This window comes from Rhinoderma darwinii, chromosome 3 (genome assembly GCF_050947455.1).
Source record: "Rhinoderma darwinii isolate aRhiDar2 chromosome 3, aRhiDar2.hap1, whole genome shotgun sequence".
In the NCBI taxonomy this organism is placed as follows: domain Eukaryota; kingdom Metazoa; phylum Chordata; class Amphibia; order Anura; family Rhinodermatidae; genus Rhinoderma; species Rhinoderma darwinii.
This window is the reverse complement of record NC_134689.1, coordinates 183,788,553-183,812,159: the sequence shown is the minus strand read 5'-3', so window position 1 is coordinate 183,812,159 and position 23,607 is coordinate 183,788,553. Positions and strand designations below refer to the sequence as shown.

At 42.6% G+C, this 23,607-nt stretch overlaps 1 protein-coding gene across 2 annotated transcripts in view; it reads left to right on the top strand.

Moving 5' to 3' along the window:
- Positions 1-13,174: 13,174 nt before the first annotated feature.
- The window catches only part of CTTNBP2 (cortactin binding protein 2), a 160,603-nt gene continuing 150,170 nt past the window's right edge, over positions 13,175-23,607 (top strand). Inside the window, exon 1 of one of the 2 annotated variants that reach the window (XM_075857131.1) lies at positions 13,175-13,255. Coding sequence is in view for 1 of the 2 variants with exons in the window: in XM_075857130.1 (XP_075713245.1) it covers positions 13,539-13,601 (63 nt within the window). In the remaining variant the exon portion in view is untranslated. Of the gene's footprint in view, positions 13,256-13,436; positions 13,602-23,607 lie in introns of those variants that run through there. The other variant, XM_075857130.1, reaches the window with a different exon arrangement.

The window sequence follows — 23,607 nt, the reverse complement described above, 5'->3', positions numbered from 1 at the left end:
AATTCGATTCCAAGTTGGGTCTCGTTGGATTTCCACTTCCGCGATGGTGGATTCTGGGGCGAATGGCAATTTTATGGACATTACGTTTGCTCAGAACAATCAAATTAAATTCAGAGAAAAGCCAACACCAGTATTGATGGAAACCATAGATGGTTCACCTTTGAGCTCAGGTCCGGTTACTCATGAAACTGAACAGTTGAACATAGTAATTGAACCAAATCACTGCGAGGCTCTTAACTTCTTGCTTATCTCATCCCCTCAGTTTCCTGTTATTTTGGGGATTCCTTGGTTGACGACACAAAACCGATCTATTAACTGGGAATCAAAGACCATTTCTTTTCCCCAGGAGATTGCTGCTTCTCAGGCCAATTCTGTAAATATTAATACTACCAATAGCCTCTGTTCTAAAGTGGCAGAACAATTACCTCCTCAATGTAAAGAATTCTCTGATGTCTGGGATAAGAAAAATGCTGAACAATTACCACCTCACCGGCCATATGATTGCCCGGTGGATTTATTACCTGGAGCAGCCATACCCTTTGGACGTACATACCCATTAGCCGAACCTGAATTAAAGGTTCTTAAGGAGTACTTAGAAGAAAACTCAGCAAAGGGTTTTATCCGTGCTTCTACATCTCCAGCAGGGGCACCTATATTCTTTGTGAAGAAAAAAGACGGTTCCTTAAGACCTTGCATTGATTACAGAGAATTGAATAAAATCACAATCAAGAACCGCTATCCTCTCCCACTTATCTCTGAATTGTTGGAGAGGCTTTTCTCGGCTAAGATCTTCACCAAATTAGACTTACGAGGTGCGTACAATTTAATTCGAATACGACCAAGTGATGAATGGAATACTGCTTTTCGAACCAGATATGGACACTATGAATATTTGGTAATGCCTTTCAGACTGTGCAATGCCCCTGCAACGTTCCAACATTTAATTAATTAAAGTTTTAGGGATTTACTGGACCAATTTGTTTATCTTGATGACATATTAATTTTCCCAAATTCTCTAGAAGAGCATCAAGATCAGGTTCGAACTGTGCTAGATCGTTTTCAGAAACATCAACTATGCATTCACTTGGAAAAGTGTGAATTCCATCAGACACAAGTTCTGTTCCTGGGCTACATAATTTCACCTCAAGGGTTACAAATGGATCCCAGCAAGGTTCAGGCTGTAATAGAATGGCCAATTCCTAGAAACGTTAAGGAGGTTCAGAGGTTCATAGGATTTGCCAACTTCTAGACGCTTCATTAAAGACTTTTCCAAGATTGCTTCTCCAATCACTCAATTAACTAAGAAGGGATCATGCTTTATTTGGTCCCCAGAAGCTGAGAAGGCGTTTTTTGCATTAAAGATGAGGTTTACAACAGCCCCCATCTTGATTTATCCTGATCCAAGGCTCCCTTTTATCATTGAAGCAGATGCCTCAGATTCTGCTGTCGGAGCAATATTGTCGCAGAGAGTGGGAGAAAAAATGTTATTACACCCATATGCTTTCTTCTCTCGTCAAATGACTGCCCCAGAAAGGAACTATGACGTGGGAAATAAAGAACTGTTGGCCATCATAAGTGCCTTTGCTGAGTGGAGACATCTGTTGGAGGGTGCTGAACATCAAATAATTGTATTCACAGACCATCGGAATTTAGAATTTGTCAGGTCTGCAAAGAGACTCTCTCCCCGACAGGCCAGATGGAGTATATTTTTAAATCGATTCAATTTTCTTATTTCCTACAGACCGGGATCTCGGAATGGCAAGGCTGATGCTCTATCTAGAGCATATATCGAGGAGTTACCCCAGGTTGAGACAGAAGAAACAATCCTCCCCAAGTCAATTGTTTTGGGAGCTGTTGGTACTGGTGAGCTGTTGTCTGACATCAAGGAAGGTTATGGAACAGATCCAAGCCTTATAAATCCCCCAGTGGACTTGCATTTGTCCTATCGGAATAATTTATGGAAGTATGACCATCGTTTGTATGTACCAGCAACATCACGATTGAAGGTTTTGCAATTTGTTCATGATTCCAAACCGGCAGGTCACAAGGGTGTTCAGAAGACCCAAGAGTTACTGTCTGGTGGCCAAAATACAGGGAGGATGTTAAAAGATTTGTATCGTCCTTCAGCATCTGTGCACCTCTCCGCTTGGACTTTTTCAACCCTTGCCTGTGCCCTCTCGTCCATGGGGTTCGATCTCAATGGATTTTATTGTGGATTTACCTCTGTCTAAGGGCATGACTACAATCTTAGTAGTTGTAGATAGACTCACAAAGATGGCTCATTTTGTGCCCTGTCATGGACTTCCTTCTGCAAAGGAGACCACGGAGTTAATGATTAGGGAGGTGTTTCGACTGCATGGTGTTCCTGATGATGTAGTGTCTGATCAGGGAGTGCAATTTACTTCACGCTTTTGGAAGCAATTTTGTTCTGCTCTCAATATCCATATTAATTTATCGACTGCTTTCCATCCGCAATCCAATGGTCAAACAGAACGTACTAATCAGTCACTGGAACAATATCTTCGTTGTTATATTTGCCATCTGCAAGATGATTGGGTTGACGTTCTACCAACAGCAGAGTTCTCCTACAATAACTCCCAACACTCATCCACAAGACAAAGTCCTTTCTATGCCAATTTGGGCTATCATCCAAGTCTCCTTCCTAATTTCCCGCCAGATTCTTCAATTCCCGATGTAACTGCTAGATTGGAGTTGCTACAAGATAAACTCAAGATACTAAAAGAAACATTACATCATGCCCAGGACACCTATAAAAAGACTGCAGACAGGCATCGTAAAGCTGCACCAGTGTTTAAGGTTGGCGACAAGGTCTGGCTCTCTACACGAAATCTGAAAGTGAGTGTGCCTACCGCTAAACTAGGTAAAAGATTTGTAAGTCCCTTTAAAATTTTGACTCAGGTCAGTCCAGTTGCTTTCCGACTTGAACTTCCAGACTCCATAAAAGTTCACCCAGTATTCCATGTCTCTCTACTTAAACCAATGATTCCAAATTCGTTTCCTGGTCGTATTTCATCTCCCCCTGATTCGGTTCAGGTTAACGAACATGAAGAATTCCTTGTAGAGAAGATTCTGGATTCACGTATCTTTTGAAATCGACTTCAATATTTGATACAATGGCAGGGTTATGGCACAGAAGACAATTCATGGGAACCAGAGGAAAACATCCATGCTCCTCGGTTGTTGAGAGAATTCCACCAAAGATACCCTGAGAAACCTAGCCAGGTACCGTCCAGAGGACGTCATTGAGAGGGGGAATACTGTTAGGAATATCATCAGCCATTACCACCTCCAGCCACTAGAGGCCACTATAACCCATTGAGCTTGCCCTTTTCCAAGATGGCCAGTTTTACCTCGGAAGAATCCATCTCGGTTCCTGTTTCCTGTTTGGGCCTATAAATAGGTACTTCCTGAATATAGCCTTTGCTTGAGTATCTGTTTGCTCTGCTCCTGCTGCCTTGCACTTGCTCCTGTTGGAATATTTACCTACTAGTGTACCGACCCGGCTTCATCTGACTACCTGCTAGTGTACCGACTCGGCTTCATCTGACTACCTACTACTGTACCGACACGGCTTCATCTGACTACCTGCTTGTGTACCGACCCGGCTTCATCTGACTACCTGCTTGTGTACCGACCCGGCTTCATCTGACTACCTGCTTGTGTACCGACCCGGCTTCATCTGACTACCTGCTCTATCTGTACGTGTGCTCTTCAGCTAAAAGGACCCAGCTTAATACACCAGTATCGTGACAGACAGTGTTTCAAGGGCTTCCCCAAAGTTGGAGTCCCCGGGCAGAGCACTAATAGAGACTCTGCCCTGGGATTCTAGCTCTGGGAAAACCCATAAAGGTCACTATCCATATATGGACAGTGATATCTGGAGTAGTGCTGGAGTACCAGGGCAGATTCCTAGATGAAGCTCTGCTCGGGGACTCCAGGACCTGGAAATTCCTGACGTCACTGTCCATATATGAACAGTGATGTCAGGAACAGTGCTGGAGTCTCTTGGGAAGAGCGCTAGCTGATGCTCTTTTCAGGCACTACAGCGCTAGGGAAGCTCCTGAAGTCACTGTCCAAATATGGACAGTGAGATTAGGAGCTTCCCTAGCTCTGGAACCCCAGGTCAGAGCGCTAGCTGATGCTCTAAATGGGGACTCCAGTGCCAGGAAACTCCTGACGTCACTGTCCATATATGGACATGGACTACATGAGCTTCCCTAGCTCTGGAGACCCAGGCAGAGCGCCCCTGATGCTCTGCCCTGGAGCTCCAGCACTATGGAAAGATCCTGAAGTAACTGGCCAAATATGGACAGTAACATCAGTATCTTAAACAGCGACAGAGTCCCAGGCAGAGCGCAGCGATAGGAAACTCCTGACGTCACTATCCATATATGGACAGTGAAGTCAGGAGCAGTACTGTTGTCCCCGGGCAAAGCGCTAGCTGATGCTCTGCTTGGTGACGCCAGAGCAGGAACCCTTTTTAACGGCCGTCACTCGTGACGGACATTTTCTACACTGAATTGAATTGAATTGAATGGGAGCTGTGTGGCCGTGTGAACGTCCCGATATAAGGCATGTTCTATTTTTTGACGACCAGGTAAAACAGGTCGTCAAAACATCGGCCGTGTGAATAGCCCCATTGGGGTTAACAGATTTTAATGCAGCCGTGTGGCGGCCGTTAAAATAAACATCTGTCACACGGGCGTTATAACCTGTCATATGAATAGGACCTTACTGAATTATTACAGATAACCATCCTTGTATTTGGATTTTTATTATAATGACACCACCATTCTTTGTGATGGTTATTCAGTAATCTTTTATGTTACTATGTTGTATTTTGTATGGTAAGCTTCTAGTGTGGGGAATATAATGTCATTTCCTGTTTTAACTCCCGGATTTTGGGTTTAAATACCATGCTTTGCAATTTAGTTCTATGTACCAGATGAAGAGACTGGAGCGGTCTCGAAACGCAATGTATATGTAATAAATCTTTTTATACTTTTTTGCTACGGTGGTGTCAGCGCTTATTTGAAATCCTGCTTTTTCCTCCTCCGTGTCTTACATAGTGGCTCTTTTATGAACAGAAAACAGTTTTTTCATTGAAGGGGTTGTCCACCTTCTGACAACTGATGACCTATCCACCGGATAGGTCATCGTATGTCATCGGTGCGGGTCCGACACCCGGACCCCGCACCTATAAGCAGCTTCGGTGGCCTGCGGGCACCGGATGTTGTGGCACATAATGCTATGTACGGAGCCCGGAAGCAGTTAGCTCTGTACACCGCATAGCAGCCGGGCTGCAGAACTGCAGGTCTGCTCCTATTCACTTAAATAGGAAGAGAGCTGCAGTACTGCAGCTCGGCCGCTATTCCGTGGCCGGAGCCAACTGCTTTCGGCTTGTATATCCGATGCACGGAGGCACCGCACCAGCTGATCTGTGCGGGGCCCGGGTGTCGGACCCCCACAGATCATGTACTGATGACCTATTCGGTGTATAGGTCATCGGTTGTCAGAGGCTGGAAAACCCCTTTAACTTCCATGGTGAAAAAAATACATTTTTAAATGTTGCTTATTTCATTGCTGGTCCAACTGAGGTCGGTCCATTATAGTAAAGATTTAAAACTGGCAGTGGGAAATACTGCATCATGTGATGTAAACAATAAAAAATGTTTTTTTAATATATTGAATTTACAGTTATTAGCACAAGCTTTATTGGTCCCCTATAAGGAGGCTATCACAAGTTACACCACGGCTGATGCGATTGCTGCTGTTTTTTGAAGAACACTGTTAACGTAGTACTTCTTTAATAATGTCTATGGTTTTCTCTTGCTAACTGCCCATTCCATATCAGACAATTTCCACAGACCAATTAGGACTGACCTCCATTATTATACATGTGCCTTTCCAGGTAGATAACATCAACAAATTCTATAGTTCTTACTAATGGCCTATCCTCCAGAAGGAAATCTTTAATTACTGCTCTCACCAGCAGGAGGCAGTAAATTAGACATTAGCTAATTGTTTCTGCCTACTTGTACTATTCTTACCCAGAATGACGAGCAGCGGGTGCCCTCTTACCCAAATTGAAGCTTTCCAGGGCTATTCAGGTGGTGCAATAACACCTAGTAGATTATCATTGTTAGAGCCTGGTTACAAATTCTCTTTAAATTGTTTTAGTATTTATTATCTTATAGATGTACTGATTTAATGATATCTGTATGGAAACATATCTCTGTTACCATTCAGAACAGTGATTCCCAGATAGGAATATGAGAACTGTATTAAAAAATTAACAGCTGGAAATTGACAACTCTTTTACTGTCTAGAAAAAGTTTTGCAGAAGAATAGGAAGATTTATCTTTGGCGAAACTACACTAATCAATGGATACAGACAATTCCATTAGCTATAAAACACTGTTTACACTAGCATCATGACTTTCCTTTATAACTGAGCCAAGACAGCTATGCCAGATCTCTGCTATTAGGTCCCCCTCCGAGTTCCAGTGTTATTGGCACCAAGATTGGCGAAGCAGACTGCGCTATACTTGTAGTTAAACATACCAGATCCCCTGACAAAAAGTCAAAACTGCAAGTTGCAGATGATGTAAACACCATTTTTGATTACAAAAAATTTAGTGTTTAGTATATCTTATTTTGTATTAATAAAATGCATATTTTGCCTTTTTTTAATGTTTTTTTTTTTCTACACTATTTACTGATCAGCATAAATAACACATTATACTGGCACTGTGTTAGGCCCCATGCCCTCAGGTAATTACGGATGAAATTGCGGACCCAATAATTTCTTTAGGCCACAGACACTTTTCCGTATATTTACGGATAGGTGTCCGGGCTATGGAAATGATCCGCAAACTATAGAACACGTCCTATTCTTGTCCGCAATTGCAGCACGGACTCCCCCATGGAAGTTTATTGGCGCTTCGGACTGCTACGGATGTGCATCCGTATTTGCGGATCCATATCGGAGGACAGTACAAATCCTTAGGCCCCATGCACACGACCGTAAAATTTGTCGGACTGTAATTACGGACCGATTCACTGCTATTGCCCACGAACACCTTCCCTGATATTTACGGGAAGGTGTCCGTGCCATAGGAAGGCTCCGCAAAAGATAGGACATGTCCTTTTTTGTGCTTTTTACGGACCATGCTCTCATACTTTATATGGGAGCACGGCCCACAAATGCAGGCAGCTGTTACGGTCCGTATCACATACCGTGATTACGTTCACGGTTGTGTGCATGGGGCCTAAGGCTGGGTGTACTTTGGTCAGTATTTTTCAAAGTGGAGCATAAACAGAGAAAAAGTATAATGGAAAGATATGTATCTCTTCCGTGTTTTGGATCCACTACTGGTTTTGGATTACAAATACTGATGCAAAATAATGGTCAAATTACCCCTGCATGAAAATGGCTTTGTTAGGAGAATACCAAATAGTCCAAGCGTCAAAAACGGTTTGAATTTCAACCAAAGTATCATACTACAATGTGGTGATTACAACCAACAATAACAATATATATATATATATATATATATATATATATATATATATATATATATATATATATATATATATACAGTATATATGTATATATACAGGGTGATTCAAAAAGGATGGTGCAAAAGTAAAGGCCTGTAGTTTAGGGCCTGTTCATATTCACTTTCGGGCTTCCGTTCATGGGCTCCGTTCGACCTTTCCATCGGAGCAACCGATTAACGGAATGCCAAAGGGAAACTATAGGTTCCATTTGCATTATCATTGATTTCAATGCTTCCATTGCATCTGGTTTCCGTTTGTTTCCGTTGTGTAAGGTTTCCGTTTTTTTAGCGGAAACAATAGCGTAGTCAACTATGCTACTGTTTCCGCTAAAAAATGGAAACCTTACGCAATGGAACGTCTGCCTTGTTCGCCGATACCTTTTGGATCGGCCGCGACAGCTGGCCTCCACGATCTGCAGATGTCACACCCTGCAACTTCTTTCTGTGGGGCTACATCAAGGACTCAGTGTATCTGCCCCCCCCCCCAGCCACACGATCTGAACCACCTAAGACAATGCATCACTGAAACAGTGGAGTCCATATCAGAGGATATACTGGTACGCGTCTGGACAGAACTGGACTACCACTTAGACATCTGCCATGTCACCAATGGGAATCACTTTGAACATTTGTGGTGTATAGATAAAACTTGGATAGATAGTATGTATTTTCATGTTAATAAATTTGTGTTATGTTCTCTCGGTTATGAATACCGTGGCTAAAACTGTGCACCATCCTTTTTGAGTCACTCTGTATATATATATACACTACCATTCAAAAGTTTAGGGTCACTTAGAAATTTCCTTATTTTTGAAAGAAAAGCACAGTTTTTTTCAATGAAGATAACATTAAATTAATCAGAAATACGCTCTATACATTGTTAATGTGCTAAATGACTATTCTAGCTGCAAACGGCTGGTTTTTAATGCAATATCTACATAGGTGTATAGAGGCCCATTTCCAGCAACCATCACTCCAGTGTTCTAATGGTACATTGTGTTTGCTAACTGTGTTAGAAGGCTAATGGATGATTAGAAAACACTTGAAAACCCTTGTGCAATTATGTTAGCGCCGCTGTAAACAGTTTTGCTGTTTAGAGGAGCTATAAAACTGACCTTCCTTTGAGCTAGTTGAGAATCTGGAGCATTACATTTGTGGGTTCGATTAAACTCTCAAAATGGCTAGAAAAAGAGAGCTTTCATGTGAAACTCGACAGTCTATTCTTGTTCTTAGAAATGAAGGCTATTCCATGTGAGAAATTGCCAAGAAACTGAAGATTTCCTACAACGGTGTGTACTACTCCCTTCAGAGGACAGCACAAACAGGCTCTAACCAGAGTAGAAAGAGAAGTGGGAGGCCCCGCTGCACAACTGAGCAACAAGACAAGTACATTAGAGTCTCTAATTTGAGAAATAGACGCCTCACAGGACCTCAACTGGCAGCTTCATTAAATAGTACCCGCAAAACGCCAGTGTCAACGTCTACAGTGAAGAGGCGACTCCGGGATGCTGGCCTTCAGGGCAGAGTGGCAAAGAAAAAGCCATATCTGAGACTGGCTAATAAAAGGAAAAGATTAATATGGGCAAAAGCACACAGACATTGGACAGAGGAAGATTGGAAAAAAGTGTTATGGACAGACGAATCGAAGTTTGAGGTGTTTGGATCACACAGAAGAGTGCCTGACGCCATTTGTCAAGCATGGTGGAGGTAATGTGATGGTGCCCATCAAGCCAATCCAACTTGTGGGAGGGGCTTCTGGAAGCATGGGGTGAAATTTCTCCCGATTACCTCAGCAAATTAACAGCTAGAATGCCAAAGGTCTGCAATGCTGTAATTGCTGCAAATGGAGCATTCTTTGACGAAAGCAAAGTTTGAAGGAGAAAATTATTATTTAAAAAAAACAAACATTGTTTCTAACCTTGTCAATGTCTTGACTATATTTTCTAGTCATTTTGCAACTCATTTGATAAATATAAGTGTGAGTTTTCATGGAAAACACAAAATTGTCTGGGTGACCACAAACTTTTGAACGGTAGTGTATATATATACATATGTATATATATATATATATATATATATATATATATATACTACATTATTGCTAATTCAGACGAGCATTGTTAAAACTTGTGTGACTACAGTCCATTAAAAACGGCAGATTTTGCAGAACACATCATTAATGTTTTCTGCGATTGCCTTCAGTTTGTAATTTTTTTCCCTTCCGACTAGCATCAGTGTGCCATTTGTTGTTTCTCATGCAGAATGAAAAAACTACAGAATGTCCTCAATTGACCCAACCCACTAAAAACAACCCCAGATTGGTCACATGACTGCAAAAACACAATTTTCTATTGCTTATAGCATAGAGAGCATTATTTCTGGCTTTTGACAATGTTTTAATTCAGGACCACAATGCTCTGGTTCTACATTATTTCACTTTCCAAGCGTCACTAGGCATCCATCCGTGAAAAAAGTAACGGAACAAATGGTATCCGTGTGGCATCCGTTTTTAATGTAGACTCATTGACTTCTATGGGCCATTGCTGTGTGAAAATCAGACAAAGATAGAGCATGCTCCCTTTTTTTTTTTATCATGGGCGGATGGTCTGTGAAAACAAACTGTCGTCTGAATCAGTCACTTCGTTTCTGTTCGGCTGTCCTTGGAATGCTGAGCGTTTTATAGAGTCATAGTCTTTCTGTTGAGCCCATACACCGTTCCAAGGAAAGCCGATCAGCTTTTAGCGCTTCGTTTTAGCAATCTGTGGGGGTCTCAGTGCTCGGACCCCCACCGATCAAAACTTCTGACATGTCACTATGACATGCCATAATTTTTATAAAAGTTTAGTTACACTTTTAACTATAATGGGTCAGTGTTCAATCCAGGTGCTGTCCGTTCTACAATTGGACAGTGCCTGGATGTAAAAATAGTTTGTCTGAGCCCTTAAAGGGGTTGTCGACTACCGGATAACTGATCTGTAGGGGTCCGACAGTCGGACCCCACAACGATCAGCTGGCCCGGTGCCTCCTGGCACCGGACGTCCATACCAGAAGCAGTTGGCTACGGCCACGGAATAGCGACCGACATGCAGCTCTGCTCCTATTCAAGTGTTTAGTAGCAAACCTGCAGTTCGGCAGCATGGCCACTGTGCAATGTACGGAGCCAACTGCTTCCGGCTCCGTACATTGCATACTGTGCAATGACATCTGGTTCCCGCAGGCCACCGGAGAAGCTGATCGATGTGGGGTCCGGGTGTCGGACACCCACAGATTATATACTGATGACGTATCCAGTGGATAGGTCATCAGTTGTCTGGTAGTGGACAACCCCTTTCATTTAAAATACCTGTGGGCATAGTGCGCTGCACGTGGAAGATGCTAGACACCAGAGGGGGACGGATGCATAATCCATCATCTAGTGGCTGATGTCGGCTGCTGATTGGCTATATAGGTGGCTTATGTCTAATACAGGAGACTGACAACAGGCTGTCAGTGTTGTGAGTAGTCCCGCAGCTGCTAGGGAGTGGAGAGGTAGGAAGTGGAACCACTTGGACCAGGGGAGCAGGCTGGAGGTGCCCAATACTGCTGTCAATAATTGACAGCAGTATAGGGCACTGGAGTGGGAATTGGCGAGCACCTTGTTTTGGGAATTGGTTGGGAGTTGATTCCTACCCCTGACTTTTGATCTTTCATTTTTTTTATCTGTAATATACTAGAATACTTCTGTATGCCAGCATATTTTGCCTGGGCATAATAACATTCACAGGCATGAGGCATCTGTTAGTGCATACCTGAGTATCGGGTACCGGGCTGTCACTATATAAGACTAGGTATTCACAGAAACTTGTGGTCACCTACCAACCATGGTAAAATCACAGTATTGCCGCAATGCAACCTCAATGTTTCCCTGCGGGAAGCAATGTTGCAGTTTAAGGCTGGGTTCACACGACCTATTTTCAGGCGTAAACGAGGCGTATTATGCCTCGTTTTACGTCTGAAAATAGGGCTACAATACGTCGGCAAACATCTGCCCATTCATTTGAATGGGTTTGCCGATGTACTGTGCAGACGACCTGTACTTTACGCGTCGTCGTTTGACAGCTGTCAAACGACGACGCGTAAATGGACTGCCTCGGCAAAGAAGTGCAGGACACTTCTTTGCCACGTAATTTGAGCCGTTCTTCATTGAACTCAATGAAGCACAGCTCAAGATTTACGAGCGTTTCAGACGGCTCGCAAAATGCGAGGAGGAGTATTTACGTGTGAAACGAGGCAGCTGTTAACAGTCTGTCTTTTCACACGTAAATGCCTCTCACCGTGTGAACATACCCTAACAGGCAATCGGCAATTTTTTGCGATAGTTGCAAGGTTGACAAAGGTCCATTGAGATTAAAATTACACCATTTTACTATGACTCGTAGGAAACCAAATGTCCCTGTGTAGCCTTTAGGCCAGGATCACACACACAGTTTTGATGCAGTTTTTGTTTAATTTTTTTTTAGCCATAACCAGAAGTGTATTCAAAAGGAAAGAAAAGTATATAGAAAAGACTGAAGCATCGCCTTTCTATTGCGTCCACTCCTGTGTTTGGCTAGAAAAAAACGGACCCCAAAACTGCACCAAAACTACATGTGTGATTCCAGCATAAGGTCAGATTCACACGAGTGTGCGGCGTTTTGCGTGTGCAAAAGGCACTTAACAGCTCCGTGTGTCAGCAGCGTATGATGCGCGGCTGCGTGATTTTCGTGCAGCCGCCATCATTATGACACTCCGTTTGGATGTTTGTAAACAGAAAAGCACGTGGTGCTTTTCTGTTTTCATTCATAGTTTTACAGCTGTTGCGCGAATCACGCAGTTCGCACGGAGGTGCTTCCGTGTGGTGCTCGTGATTTTCACGCACCCATTGACTTCAATGGGTGCATGATGCGCGAAATACGCCCAAAGAACGGACATGTCGTGAGTTTTTCGGAGCGGACTCACGCTGCGTAAAATTCACGCAACTGTCTGCACGGCCCCATAGACTAAATCACACACGTTGCACGGACGTATATCCCGTTAGTCTGAATAAGCCCTAAGGCAAACCATGGCACCTGTAAAAGCCGGGGTTTACAATTACACAACAATTCACTGCTAGGACATGGATCTGGAAATGTAATATTGTATTTAACATGTTATAGATGTCAATAAAGGAAGATGGAGATAGATAAGAGCTGTAGTAATGTGTTGTAGCGTGAGATATTGATAGGGAAACCACTGATGCTTTTCTTCCACCATGAAGGGCTGTTCCTGAAATGATATAGTAGAGAGGTATTTACATATTGTATAGCTGTTTATAGTAATTATATAGCGGATTAGTATACAATCATGCAGTGAACATCTCTAAACTTCACAATGACTGCCAGTGGTTTTATTACATGGGGGATTTTTATGTCACTGGGAATCTTTTTCCAGACACTTCTGCACTATCATTCCATATTAAACAGCCTTCATCCCGCCTCATTGTACTGAGTCTATGAGGAGCTAGTGATGAACAGGTTTTCTTTATGTAACTAGTGCTGCCTATTGGATGCATTTTGTACTCTTTTCTAAAAACATCCTACATTCCATAGAAATGGACATTGATATTTTCACTGACATTGTCTCCGTAGAAGCTTCCACCAGGATCCAGAGCACAGGTCTGTAGTACTGTCATGTCCCCTATTCCTGTCACGGGCACCTGGTCCGTCAATGCCTGTGACTAGTGCTATGTACAGTATGGAGGTTGCAGACAGCAAGGGGTTAACAGTGCTGCGTGTAGTTATTCTATGCAGCAGGTCCACACAGAGCTATGGCAGGCAGCAGGTAGGAGGAGGAGGAGCAGGCCGGCTGTGGGTAATGGTATGCTAGTTGTGGGGGCTGTCCTCCTCTGTCTCTCCTCTTCCTCGGCTCTATTCCCTCTCAGTCTGTTACAGCACGAAGATGGCGACAGTTGGAGAGAGCGGGGAGCAGTCGTTCTCCTCTGGCCATGGGGAGACGGACAATGTAAGGAGCGTGTGGTGAGGAGGGAGGGGTGGTGATGTGGGGTGTGCTGATAATGAATGGGTCTGCATATAATGCAGTGCTGCTGCTCTGCAGTGTGAGGTATAGGCAGTGCAGTGCTGTGCTGGCTGTCATGTCATACAGCTGTGCTGCTGGGCACAACACTATCCGTGACCTCAGTGGCTGGTGGCAGGTTTCCCATAGCCTGTTGTCTTACCTTCCTTGACATCCATCACACACTGCTTGTACCTCCTTCCAGTGCTGCCTGTGACTGGGTCCATATTTCTCCCCAATCCTATAATATTATGCTGGTTGGGCTGAGGTTGACTGACCTGAGAATGCTGAAGGTCTAATGTCTATATCCACATGTAGATGTGCTGAGTTTGTCATTAGGCACAGCTCATTGTGATATTATGATGTGTTTGTTATCTGTGATTGTACATAGGTCTGCAGATAAGCCTACTGCTTTTTAACATGCCAGAAAACGCAGCCAGAAAAAGATAAATGACAACTTGAGCTCTGCTACATTTCTATGTAGCAGTGCAGGAAAGGCAGTCAGTAAATGTGCAGCTGGAGTATAAATAGTGGACATGTGCCAGGGTCTGGAGATCTGCTCCGTCCTGACACAGGACTTGCTATGACATCTTGTGTATCACAGATACTGTAGCTGTCAGCTCTGACTACTGACATGAAGCGCTGCTAGTACATTGCCTACATTCATTTCAGCAAGAATTCTGCATTGTTGTCTTGTAAAACAAAAGTGTTCAGTAAGACGTCAGTAGATGTTTATCGATTTATGTGATTTATAATTCTAATAGTGATCTATGAACAAATAAAATAAGGGAGTGTGTATATTCTATCTATCAATCTAATCTAATCCTATCTATCTATCTATCTATCTATCTATCTATCTATCTATCTATCTATCTATCTATCTAATCTATCTCATATATTTGTATTATAAACTGTTTAGATGAAACTGCACATTAACAGGATAAAATATAATTTTCTGTGCAGATTTGTTAAGGAAAGCTCTAGTTGGTGACCACTTTTTAGATTATATTATGGGATTTAGTAAATAATGTTATTTGTTAGTGTATAATGGTGTTATTCTCTTATAAGTGCGAGTGTTCCAATAATCGATCTGCAGGGTCTTTATTTTCCATGTTGTTGATCTGCAGGAACCATCAGCAGAATACACGTTCCATTTACAGCAGCCTGCTCTCCGTAGACTGCTGACACAGACGCTAAATGCAGTACGCTAATCATTAATAAAATAGAACCCTCAATTTTATGCAGAAAAACATTTGCAGCTGTATGGCATACGTCTACCATTGACTTTGATTGTAGAAAAAACCATATGCTGTAATGGATTCATTTGTTTGCTCTATAGCTTACATTATTTAATGTATACAGATGTTTACCTGTCTAATATATGCCAAAAATATAAGTATATGTGTGGTCTATTGATGGGTACCTACGGATATGGCACATCATATGTCTGAATACTTTTCCTGTATCCTTCGGACGTAGCCAATAAACATGGTGCGACAGGGAGCCTCAGTTTGTCATTAGTTTGTTAGTTTAGTTGCAGAGCAAAAAAACAAAACATACCGCAAACATGGAAGTGTGAACCTGTGTGTGAAGTGCGTTATCAGAATACAGACTGCTGTAAACCGCATGGGTTAATTTTCACACTTCCTGCAGAAAATTCAGAATTGCATCTTACTGGGTCTTGTCCACACGTAACAGAATTGCTGCAGAAAATTCAGCTGCGGAAAAAATGCTCAATTTCTTGCGTTTTTTACTGCAGAAAATGGTGCGGATTTTGCGGTGTTTTTTTCATGTCTGTGAGATAGTGCTATCGCCTCTGAAAAACGCAGCAATTCAGTCCACTTTCCGCAGCAGGAATTGACATGCTGCAGAACGAAAAATACGCAATTTCTGGTTGGAAATTTTATGCAGCATGTGGATGAGATTTGTTAAATCTCATCCACTTTGCTGCTACTGTATTCTGCTGTGTACTTTCCGTCCGACAGAAAATACGCAGCAATTCCGTTACATGTGGACAAGCCCTTGGTGTGTTCCCAATTATTAGGGCAATGATTCTGGTAGTAACATTACATCAGGAAATGACATTTATGCAATACTATAATATGACCTTTAGGCCTCACACACACGACCATAGCCATGTGCATGGCCGTGATTTTCGGGTCGGCCGGCCATTATTTTCAATGAGCCCGGACCACAGAACACGGCCGTAATAAGGCTTGCCCGTTCTTTCTGCGGTCTGGGCTCCAGGGCCATGCACGGACAGTGGAAACCACGGTCGTGTGCATGGCCCCATAGGAATGAATGGCCGCAATTCTCCCGTGGAGTTTCCGGGGAATTGCGACCGCAAAGGCACGTTTGTGTGCTTGGGGCCCTAGGGTATGTGCCTTTGCTGTGGAGTGGCCTGAAGGCCACAGCTATGTAACAAATGTGGATTTCAAGCCACGACAGGTTACATTAGGGTATTGCATCTGTAAAAAAATCAATTGTTGCGTATTTTCACCGTGTAGTGATCTAAATTTGGTTCAGTAGAGCCCCAGGGGTCTGGGTTAAATTTCCTTCATATTATGGCTGTTTGAAACCAGTAGGTCCTGTTGCATATAATGCCCTCACTAAAATCCTTTTTTTTTTTTTTTTTTTTTATTTATTTTTTTTTAATAACCGCAACAGCCAGATTTTGCATGGCAGCGCACGGATGTCTGAAAATAAATTTCTCATTATTCAAAAGGAATGTCTACACCTGCATTCACTATCCCTGGGGTTTCTGCAACGATTGTTTTCTTCTCATTTGAATTGAGAAAAAGGCAAACCAGGAGAAATTGCAATAAAGAAAAACCTGTAAAAGTGGCAACTCTGGGGAAGAGGCATGGGGAGGCAGTTCTCAATAGATAAAAATAAGAAAAGAAAAAAAGAACGCAGCCAATGATTTCTGAAAAAACCAGAACATGTTTTTGGAGCAGTAGTTCCATTGTTATGGTAGAAATAAATAATATTGACATCAAACATAATTTAAAAAAATAAAGGGTGGCCCTAAAATTGCAGTCATTAGTTTCACATATGTAGGACATATCTCCAATATTTTGATCCTAACCATATCCACATTCAAAGGTATAAGTAAATGGAAGATATGTTACACATGAGGCTTTCCTGATATTGTCCATAAAGCTTTGCTCCCTACGTGTGCAGTTTTCTTCTGTGGTTCAATGCGTTGGTGATAGATATTAATGTTGTTATTATTATTATTAGACAGTATCTTGAAGTAGCGTGCTGCATTGTGCCCTCATGGATTAGCCATTGTGAGCACTTATAGTGTCGACTTCCCACTGATCAATATCACTGTTCTGCAGTAAACGTGTAGGCCCTCATTTATCAAGACTATGTTACAGTAAGTGTTATTGTTACCAATAGTAACAAGAAATCATCCATTTTTTTTCCCCCCATTCTCTCTAAAAACTGAAAGCGGACGCTTTTTCCATTTTCTTTAAAGTCCCTGTTAATTTGTGAAGCTGTTCTTTTAAGTGATTGTCTGGTGTGGACAACCCCTTCCGTGTGACAGGTCCCCAGACTATGATTGGCCCAGGCCCCCCCCCCCCCCCATTGGGAGCCACTGACAAGTCCTCATTTCCCCTGAAGTTTCAGTGAACTGAAGCATTTCAAGGCATTTATTGAAATCAATGTACCAAATCTAGACACATGGTCTTGGAAGATTTACTTACACTGGCGTTTCTTACGCCAGTCTAAAAACAAAATGGGTTCGGAGTAAAAAGCGCTGAATTTATTGCGTGGTACACATCTCTTAATAAATTATGCGCATCTCTGGCTGTCCGTGTATCAGAAAAGGAAATCTACGCCAGCTACAAGCTGGCATCGATTTTCGTTATAATTAAAATTATAATTTGTCGGGCAGCGAAAGGCCCTACCCCTAAGCTTTCCCCACTTTATAAATTGCGCAAAGGCCCTAAAAGTTAAACTTTTTTGAGTGATTTAAAGGGAATGTGTTGCAAGTTTTTTTTTTTTTTTTGTTTTTTTTTTAAATTGAACAGTTAGTGTAAAAATGATTAAACAGTGTTCTAATTTTTTTACTTTTTTTTCACTAGTCAGGAAATATTATAAATTAGATTCTAATTTATAATATTTCCCAGCACTGGTCACTACATGGAACAATTCCCAAAATTGCAGCATTGCATGTGGTAAAGCAACCACATTGCTTTATGCTGCAAAATTTGGGAAAAATCCCTCGCTCTAGTGAGCTCATAGAATCCCCCCTCCTTTATCCTGGCTAGTGCCGGGAGAAACGAGGGGTTTGAACGGTCTAATCTCCTACACTGTGTGTCGCCATTTTTTGAGCTAACGCAGGTTAACATACACTAGTAAACACACTGAAACACGAACATACATAGAAATCACTTACCTGCTTCTGCCGCCGCCGCTCCCTCCGGTCCATCCGCTCCGTCTGCTACCTCCGCTCCAAGTGCACAAGTCCGGAAGCCGCGACCGGAAGTAGTAATCTTACTGTCCGGCCGCGACTTCCGGTCTACAGGAAAGTGGCGCCGGACGGCGCGCAGTTCAACTTGGACTGTGTGGGAGCGGCGCAAGCGCCGTTCCCACACAGACGGCGTACAGCATAGTGAATGGAATGGGCCCTGTTCGCATTCACTATGGGACTGTAGCTGCCGTATTCCATGTCTGTATGTGTCGTTAATCGACACATACAGAAATGGAAAAAAAAAATGGCAGCCCCCATAGGGAAGAAAAAGTGTAAAAATAAAAAAAAGTAAAACACAAGCACACAAATAAGTACAAAAGTTTTTAATAAAACACTAAAACCAAACTGATGTAAAACATTTTTTTTTCTTGACACTGTTCCTTTAAGGCTTTTGGGGCTTAGAACTATTGATGAATCCACCCACTGTTTTTAGCAGCTCTGGCTGTTGAAAGCCTAGCCTGAGTAAAGGACCCCCTATATGACATTCCTATGACCTAACAATTTAGCAGTATATATATCCATAGGACACGCCATAAATGTTTTATTTGGTGGGAGTCTGACTGCCAGAACCCAACCAATCCTAAGAACAGGGGTACCATTTGCCAAGGAGAAGAGGCTACACCTGTGTGGGCGCTCTCCATTATTCTCTATAAAAGATAAATAAACAGCCGAGTGTGTTGAGTCAATGCTTAGACATTGCTATATTTTCTGTATCAGCTGCTTCTGCCATTTTAGCTGAACTCCGGAAATCTTCTTGTTGAAACACACAGTACTTGTTATAGTTTATCTGCTGTGAAAGAGAAATGAGTCATACACAGATTGGATTCCAAAGTTTCTGAGCTGTGGTCACTGCCATAGCTTTATGTTTCAGCTTTTTACTTTGCTTTGCGGAGGTTAATGCCATACAACCTCAATCAACCACAATTCCGTGTGACCCAACAATTAGGCTCTGTTCACACCACTTTTTAACATCTCCCAACGTATGCACCGAACGTAGAGCCATGACGTATTTAACTGTGTGCCATAAAGTTTTCATACGTCACCCGTATATTAAGAAAAAAAAAACATACCAGGCAGTATAATTTTTTCTCGACTCCTTTTATGTTGAAAAGCGACCAGACGTGAACAAAGCATTATGGTTTGACAGTGCCCAACTCTTGTTATTGACACTGTTATATTACGAAATTACAAGCAATTCACATAATAGAGAGTCCGCCCTCTTGGCACCCTATTATAATATAGGCTCTGGTTAGACCACCATTACAGGGATACAGGTTTAATTATGCTGATTATATATACATATATTTATTTACATACTTCGGCTAAGTATGTATATTAGTATAATGTTGGTTCCAAGATTGAGCTTATATAGTCCAGTCAACATTTCGTCTTTATGTCGAAGTGGATGATATTAAAAACAGCGGCCTATGTAATAGTATCTATCTATGTGTCTATAGTCCGCACATTTCTCTTTTCTTCTTGACCGTTTTCAACTCTATACAAAGTAAAACATATTAGAATTGTCTTCTATGTTTTGTAGAATATACTTCATGCACAAAACACCTGATCTGGAATTATTTCGATAAATGAGTCCATAGAGTGGTGTTCTGTTAAATTATTTACAATGTATTCAGTCATGTCCTGATGGAGTCAAATGTTGAATATTGACAGGGGCACACCTTTATTAGATGGCTAGACTTTTGTTATCTGTTTCATAAATAGGCTAGAGAATAATATTTGGATTTGGGGTAACTAATAACCAGTTGTTCCCGTTTTCTTATTGAATTTGCTTGGTAAATAACTTTAGCAGACATATCTATTGTAGTGTTGATGTGATTATTGGCTGCTGTATAGAGAATACTCCCACAGACTTGCTTGCATAATGAATTTCCCCTATTAGGCTACCGGACTAGTGTAGGAGTTTCAGTGAGATCAAATCCATGGTGACCTTTACAGGGTGGCCGTTCTCCAGCACAGAAGAGAGAATGTAATGGATACCTTTGGGTGTACAGTTTCAAGCTGGAAGAGAGGAATTACTACATGAATAATTGTGCATTCTGTCCATATTGGATGGGGGACGGACGGACGGACGGACGGACGGACAGTTGCCAGTATTGATATGCTTTTGCAGCGGGCTTTCTGCTTCCTGAATGCTAATGTGTTGCTAGGCAGCATGTATATCATAGATTGGTTAGGTGACATTGCTGGATAACTTCACAATGTGTCATTGCAGGTTCATTCACATGTTGTATTATTCTTAAAGGGTTCTGCATGAAATGTACATATTCTATGAGTCAAATTGTACTGGAACACAAAATGTTTCATGTCATGTAATCATACTGTCGGTTTTGGGGGGCAGTTATGCAGCCATATTTTGTCCATGTTAGGCCCATATATTTGCTGCCATAGAAGGGTTCAGTCAATCGCATCATAGAAGCACGTTGGCTGAGTGGTTAGCACTGTTGCAGCATTGGGGTCCTAGGTTTGAATCTGACTAAGGTCAACATCTGTATAGAGTTTTCATGTTTGCATGGGTTTTCTCCGGTTTCCTCCCACTAAAAAACATACTGATAGGTTAAAGGAGTTTTCCAGGAATTTTATATCGATGGTCGGTCTTTAGGATAGGTCATCAATATTAGATCGATGTGGGGCCAACTCCCGGCACCCCACCGATATTCTGACTGAAGGGGCTGTAGCAATTAATGCCACGGCCTCTTTGTAATTTACCATGCACAAAAGCATATGCTTCCATAGCGGTTGTGCAGAGGAATGCAGTTCTCTGCACACGGTTTGCAGCAATCGCAGGCACAGCCGTAGCTACGTAAGTGTATTCCGATGTGCCTGGTAAACTATGAAGAGGCCATGGTGTTTGTTGATACAGCCACCTCTCTCAACTGATCGGTGGGGTGCTAGGAGTCGGACCCCCACTGATCGGATATTGATGACCTATTCTAAGGATAGACCATCAATATAAAAGTTCCAGAGTACCCCTTTGATTGGCATCCCATAATATTATCTCTAGTTTGTATGTTTAAGAATTTAGATTGTGAGTACCAAAGAACACAGTAACCAAGTTAAGTGATGCCAATCTCTGTATAGCGCTGAATAATATGGTGGCACTGTATAAGTAACTGGAAATAAAGAAAAAAGTAGGAAAGCAAACAAATAATCTTTTCTAAAATGATTACATTCTTTACTCTAATGAGATTTTATGTATCAATATAACAGCTATGGCAATGTGCTTTTTTCATATCGGTTTCTTTTATATACTTTTTGGTGCACTCCTATTTATTTATTGTGCATATATCTACTATTGACATGTATATAAAGTGAAAAATGACCCTGTAGTCTCAAGTCCCTAGTGCCTATGAAAAGCTCATATAACTATGGATCTCTGGATCAAATGAGCTCTAAGCAGTGTAAAGTGACTTTGTGCTGACTATGGCTGTTCATATTTGTGGTAATGCCACATAGGCCTAGGTCATGAGTAGCAGAGGTGTAGGCTAACATAACTAGTCTATTAGCACAACATTTTTTCTTTTTTTTTCTAGTACAGTCATTTGTTTACAATATTTGCCTATACCCTCTTTGCATATACATGTATGTGCAAGGGGCTAAAGTACTTGTGATTGACAGGGTGGCTATACTCTATTAGATATGTCGTCCTAACTTGCAGATTTCAGTGGGACCAGATGATTATCTAATTATGGGGTGGGGAACGTCCGGCCCGTGGCATCATTTGGTCCGGCCCGACCTCACTCTGACTGCCGCTGCCGCCATGAGTCTGCCCCACTCACTCACATGTAGGTGCATGAGAAGGGCGGAAGGAGCCAAGTATGGCGGTGGTCTGAGTGAAGTCGGTGCGTGCCAGCCCAAGAGTGGATCAGTCTGGTCAGTGACGTGAGGTCAGGTCCACTCCCGTCACAGCATGTCATGACCTCACTCTGACCGCCGATGCCGCCGTGTCAATCCCTACTTGTCTCTGTCTGCCCTACTCAGTCGCATTTAGGAGAAGGGTGGACGGGACCAAGTATGGCGGCGCCGGTCTGAGTGAGGTAGGTGCATGCCGGCCCAAGAGTGGACCAGTCCGGTCACCTGACACGAGTCAGTGACGTGAGGTCAGGTGACTGGACTGGTCCACTCCCGTCACAGCATGCCACGACCTCACTTTGACCACCGCTGCCACCCTATCATTCCCTCCTTGGCTCCGTCCGTCTGCCCTAGTTAATCGAAGTGAGGTCCAGGTGACTTAAAGGAGATTTTTCCATCAAGGATATTTATGATCTATCCACAGGATATGTCATAAATGTCGGATAGATGCGGGTCCCACCTCTGGGTCCCAGATCTATCTCTAGAACGGGGCCCCTAAACACCGTTCTACCTCTTTGTGTTGTGGCTGAAGCTTGTGATTTCCGACCATCAATAATAAAACTGTGTAATTCGTTGAGCTACGCTGTTTCCGTAAGTCCCATAGAACTGAATAGTAGTTACGGAAACAGCGTAACTCACATGCTATGCTGTTTCCGTAACTGCCATTCACTACTATAGGAATTATGGAAACAGCGCAGCTCAGCGAGCTACGCTGTTTTTTTCTTCATGGTTGGAAATCAGCCGGAACACAGAGAGGTAGAACGGGGTTTAGGGGGCCCCGTTCTAGAGAAAGGTGCGGGTCCCAGAGGTGGGACCCGCATCTATCCGACATTTATGACATATCCTGTGGATATGTCATAAATGTCCCTGATGGGAAAACCCCTTTAAGTGAGTCGGAACAACTTACTGCTGCGAGTCCTTTTTTAAAAAATGTACCATTGCAAAGAGTCGACTGCGCTCCAGACTGCTCGACACACTAGCAACATCATCAATACCGGCTAGCATCACACGTCGCACCAAAGAGAAGCAGTTCCAGACATCACATTAGGGGAGTTAATTAAATGGTTGACCAAATATAGCAGGCTCATTTTTAAGTTGTTAATTTTGTATGGCCCGCGAATGATGGTATAAATATCCAAATGGACCTTGGCTGAAAAAAGGTTCCCCACCCCTGATCTAATGTGTAATGGTATAGCAGTGTCCCAGTCTCTGCAGCGGCAATTGTCGGAGGAGAGAAGGGTCAGGCATGTTGAATTTCAACATGCCCAATCCTGTTGTCCGTAAGGAGATAAGGTGCTGCCAGAGGTATCGGTAGCGGCTTTCTCTCTATTGAGAACATATGCTTTATGAGCGTGCATGTCCATGAGCGGGTCAGGAGGAATAGCTGCGGGCTGAATAATATGGCCGGCTTTACACTTCTAGGTTGGGATTGAAGAAAGCTTTTATCCTGGTTATTAAACCTTTTAGATGCCGCAATAAGTAATGATTGCAGCACCTAGGTTTAATAAACATAGGGAGGGGGCTCCCTTTGTTGCCCCCCCATACGGCGTCATATTAGCCAGTATTTTATATAGACATTCTGAAGTCTAACCCAGGGGGTCT